Raw genomic sequence first — 5064 nt, 5'->3', positions numbered from 1 at the left:
CACCCTCAGTCGCTTTGCAGCTGACAACAAGTTGGGTGGTTCATTAAAAAGACCAATATTTCTTCAGTGTAAAAATATAGTAGACTGATAATACAGAATTATTAATATTAATTGTTGCAACATAAACCAAACATTTGAAATGTAAATTTTGTACTTTAGATACTCATCTGCCTATTCATTTCTTTACATTCCAGTTATCATATTTTGTTTCAAACTGACAAGATCTAGAATATATAAAACAAAATACAAATACCTAAAAGAAAGGCAATATCTATCACTTATAGAAAATAGTATGCCTTCAGGTCAAAGTAAGAATTCATTGCATTAACAATCCTTTTATGCACTGTCCTGCATAATAATTACCCTTTTTCTCTCTATGCTAATAAGAAATAAAAGTTATTTATGAGTTATATGTACTTCAAATGGACTTCTTGGAACTTCCTGGACTTTGGTATCTTCAGATACCAAAATGAAAACTAAGCCAGAGGATGAGGCAGTCTGATATAAATTGTTAAAGCCTGTTTACAGTACTATAAAGTTCATGGTTGTTGGGGCTTTTTTTGTATAAACAGAATATATGACAAGCCAGATGAACAGACTGATATCAGTGTTTTCAATTACATTTTTACAATAAAATAAACCATAACGTTGGTTTGTAGCAATTAAAGCTGAACACATTTAAAGTCAATACTTACTAAGGGCTGCTTATGTGCAAAACAYGTGAAGCAAATGGGTTTCTGGTAATGGCTTCTTGAACATCTGAAAAAAGAATGAAAATATATAATGAATAATTTGTAAACCAAATACTTAAATGAAAATAAGATTCACAATCAAATCTTCAACCAAAACTTTCTGAAGATTGTGAAAATGTAATTTAATAGCACTGGTTTTATTTCCTCTACCAACAGCTGATAAAGTATAGGCCATACCTCTACTTTAAAAATTTGCAACTAAATATTATATGAACAAAACATTTAGTAAATAAAGACATTTAAAGAAAAGAATGCCAGCTTCCACTAAGTCGGCAACAAATATTCCAGATGTAGATTGGATAGTGGCTGAATGCTATTCATTAAAAAGACCAATGTGAAGCTACACAGTTTTTATCACTACATTTGGTAACATGTGAAAACAAAGCAGGTGTTTTTCCAGGGTGCAAAGGGGTGCAAAGAGATCACAGTTTAGAAAAGCAATGTACTTGTATTATGACATGTAAATACCTACAACACTTACTTACAGGTACACACATGTAAGTCTACCTGCAAAATTTCCGAGCTTCCTATTACCAATTTTAATCCCCAAATAATTTGACAAGCTAATTAAATTTCTGAGATACATACATATGTGTATGTATTACACTAAATTTCACAGTTACTTCATTTGCAACGTTAACTCCTATGATTATTTCATTGTTTCTTTCGTATTCCTACATACTTTTCTTGCATAGTTTTCCTTTTCACACTTTGAAATCTTCAGTGCCCTTCTCCCAGTTCTTTTGCTGCATTTACCTTTCCCTCTGTTTCTTTGTCAYTTCTCTGTTACTTATACAGAAATTTAGTTTCTATATGCTCATATTTCTCTTTCCATATCTACTTTCTTAACCTGAGCACATCATACCAAAACACCTCTCTGGTGAAAAAATGGAATTTTTCATTTTCATTTGCCTGGAACAATAACCACAGGTTAAGATAAATTGAAGTTCTGAACCACTCTTTGACAGAGCAGGAATTGTAAACGACAGCTGCAGAAAGTTTCTAAACAATTGCAATGATGTTTTATCCTGCTGTTGCAGTTTATAGGAAATGGGAAATAGGAAGCCTTTTTCCTCAAAGTCACACAATTCACCATGTAATGTAGAAATGTACGGACAGTGTGTAGAAGTTTAATAAGCCCTGGTTTAGTTTAAATCCAGTCAATAAAGGGGTAAACTTGTGTAACCTGACCATGAAATGGTGCAGTCTGGGAGGAATGGTCATGGAATAGTAAAATGAAATCAATGAACTTCAAGAAAGAAAACTCTAATAAACTCAAATCATTGGCATGTAAAATTCTGTATGAAAAAAAGTGCAAGGAAAATGTAAAAATCAGGAGAGCTGGCAATTCCATGTACAGTACAAATAGCAAGTAGTTATTCCAATCAGATAAAAAACTAAGTGGACCAGTRAAAAGACTAAGTCATAAAGTCCCCACTGATTTCAAGTATGGAGTATTTCAAGGATGGAGCACACAAAACACTCCAAACTATGTCAAACTAATGTGAATTTTTAATGGAAGACTGTATGATCACATAGGTGAAAATAAGTCCTAAAGTAGTGAGACATTAAAGAGCTAAGTTTGTTCTACAAGTGTGTTCTACAAGCTWTCATAGGATGGCTAATGAAAGTGATTGCTAATTAATCACTGGGCTAAAAATGTCGAGTAAAGACATTCCCCCCACATTCTTCAGCAAAATGGAAACTGTGATTGGAAGATTCATATAAAAAGCACYAGTACAGAACACGTAAGAAACCCACCTGGCATGGTGAGAGAACAAGTTAGAGTACACTTAGGTAGGTTTGACATTTTTGAAATAGTTGCACAGGAGATATTCACTTAAACATTCAGATTTATCTGCAGCAATGTCAAGACTCATTATTTGTAATGAGTAACCTTTCGGAATTCATGGAGAAGAGAACATTCTAAAATACTAGAAGTAAGAAAATGAAAAGCCATTCATTATAAAGGGCTACATTTGCAAAACTGTATGGCATATAGAGGGCATTAATTTGCAAAAACAATTGCAAAATAATTAGGATGGATAAGCTTTTGGACAGATTACCAAGTGAGGCTCCTGATGCACTTTGAAAGAACAATTTTGACAAATATCTCTTACAAACAACATCTGTAGTAGGGCTGAGCCCATTTCTGAAGGTGTCCTCCCATCACATTTAGAGTTATTTTTTTACCAAGACAAGTCACCATTATTTTAAAATAATTTCATTGACCTAAAAAAGAGTTTCATAATTTTGATATACTGTTTACTGCATTTAGTAATCAACAACAAAAAAMCAACAATAACAACAACAACAACAATAATAATAATAGTAATAGTAATAATGAYAGAAAATATTTATATCATAGGATTCCGGTTTTCAATCCAAAAGATTCCATGGCAAAAAAAAATATAGTTATTTAATTTCATGATGTAGCATCCAATTTAGTATCCAGCTTACTTTGTAGCTTTTGATTCAGACAATCCAGAGACTGGAAAATCTTCTGTTCTTCTGCTGAGAGAGCAGTCCTGCCTGGACACGGAGCCCTGWTAAGCAGTGAGGGCTGGCTGGCTGGCTCCACATGGTCCATGGCTGCCAGGATTTCACCCTCTGCCATTGGTGTACTTGCTAGTTTTTCTGCCACTAGAAACTGAGCAGTGCTTTCTGAAACTGAAGGGATTACAGGGGGAACTTCAAATGAGAAAGGGCTCATTGCATTTTAAAGTAAGTGCTCATTTTCATGACTGTAGGTCTGTGAAACACACAAAATTGACATTATAAGAAGAAAAAGGTGGCATAATCACGAAACATGATATGTTAGAAAATGAAATAAATAAGAACGCTAATGCATCTTACATTTGGCACCAGAGCAAGTCCTAATGAGTTTGGAAATATGTCATGATAGCAAGCAWTATCTGTCCACATCATACAATTATATGTGACACATACAGCTACAGCACAGCTAAAATCAAACAGGAATAGAATGAAAATTGAATATATGTTGTAATACACTTATAAAACCATTGATATCATGCTATATGATGCTATATCTTACATCTACAGGAAAAAAAATAGCTCTAGAGAACTRCCCTTTCTTAGAATCACAGTTGCTGAAAGACACAAGTTGTGTAACACAGTGGATATGTTCTCTCATTCTACTTTATGTATAACAAAGAACTGAAGTGAGTTGTATTACTATACCTTCCTCAGATTCCTCAGATTTATAGATGTTTTTCATCTTTTGTACTGGATCAAATGCAGATTGAACAGGACTCAGCTGGACAGTACATAACAAATTCTATAAAAAATATTGCAAGAATATTTTAAATATGATTTAAGGTAGCTATTCTACCTTCTGAACATGTTCTGTTTATTATTTCGTATTGCCAAATGTTTTCAAGTGCAAAAATATTACTGTGTACTAATATAGTAATGAATTCTAGTTGGTTTTATTCTTTTCATTAGCAGTGACAGAAAGCTGACTAAGCCCATTGACTCAAAATCATGTGACCATGAACAAATCTTTGAAAWTCTCAAAAAATTTTCCATTTTGAAGATAATAAGCTTTCTATTTTTTATAGTATTTTATATTAACCTGTGCATGATGAGCAGGCTTCCATCTTTTAGAGACAACACTTTGTCTTCTGCATTCTGAAAAGGCTCGGTGTTTATTTTCATAGTTGTCAAAACCCAGATTTTGTCTTGTAACAGGAACAACACCTTAAATGACACATGCACAAAAAAGTAAACCAAAATGTGTAAACAACATGGTAAATATAGTAGTACAAAACTAGTAATGGTGAGTAAATATCTCTGCCCACAGTTAGATGTTTACATTTGATCTCCTTAAATTGTATTATATGTGGGCATAAGCAGGTTAAGTGAAGCATKTTGAGTCCCAGATAATAAAGGTGCTCTCTACAAAGATATAAGGTGATCTTACCAARTAAAAGGGATAATGAAAGGTGAGCTGTGATATAAAAAATATCAAATAAGTAATGTTTTTAGGTTTTAATGTTTCTTGGTTTTAGAAAATAAATTGCATTTAGAGAACAATCTCAAAGTCTAACTGTCCAAAGCAGTAAATGACTGTTGCTGTATCTTACATGTTAATGGAGTCAACTTTCATTAAGATTACATAGCAGTGTGGAGAAAACATGTAGTAGTTCACAAAGTTTATTTGATTCACAGAATCACAGAACAGTAGAGTTGAGAAGGGACCTTCTGAGGTCATCTGGTCCAGTGCCCTCACTCAAGCAGGAGGACCATATAGAGATCATTGCCCAGGACCATGGCCAGATGGCTTTTAAGT

At 33.5% G+C, this 5064-nt stretch overlaps 1 protein-coding gene across 1 annotated transcript in view; it reads right to left on the bottom strand.

Annotated features, from left to right (window-relative positions):
• Nucleotides 1–653: 653 nt before the first annotated feature.
• Nucleotides 654–5064, bottom strand: part of CEP126 (centrosomal protein 126) — a 35310-nt gene continuing 30899 nt past the window's right edge. Inside the window, exons 7-10 of the mRNA XM_057370812.1 lie at nt 4348–4472; nt 3954–4050; nt 3213–3422; nt 654–759 (exon numbers count right to left, since the gene is read on the bottom strand). Coding sequence (XP_057226795.1) covers nt 695–759; nt 3213–3422; nt 3954–4050; nt 4348–4472 — 497 coding nt within the window. The 3' untranslated portion in view covers nt 654–694. The remainder of the gene's footprint in view (nt 760–3212; nt 3423–3953; nt 4051–4347; nt 4473–5064) is intronic.

This window comes from Malurus melanocephalus, unplaced genomic scaffold (genome assembly GCF_030028575.1).
Source record: "Malurus melanocephalus ecotype Western Australia unplaced genomic scaffold, MMel_1.1 scaffold_134, whole genome shotgun sequence".
Taxonomy (NCBI): Eukaryota; Metazoa; Chordata; class Aves; order Passeriformes; family Maluridae; genus Malurus; species Malurus melanocephalus.
Note: the sequence above shows the minus strand (reverse complement) of the source record. Positions and strands in the feature narration are given on the sequence as shown.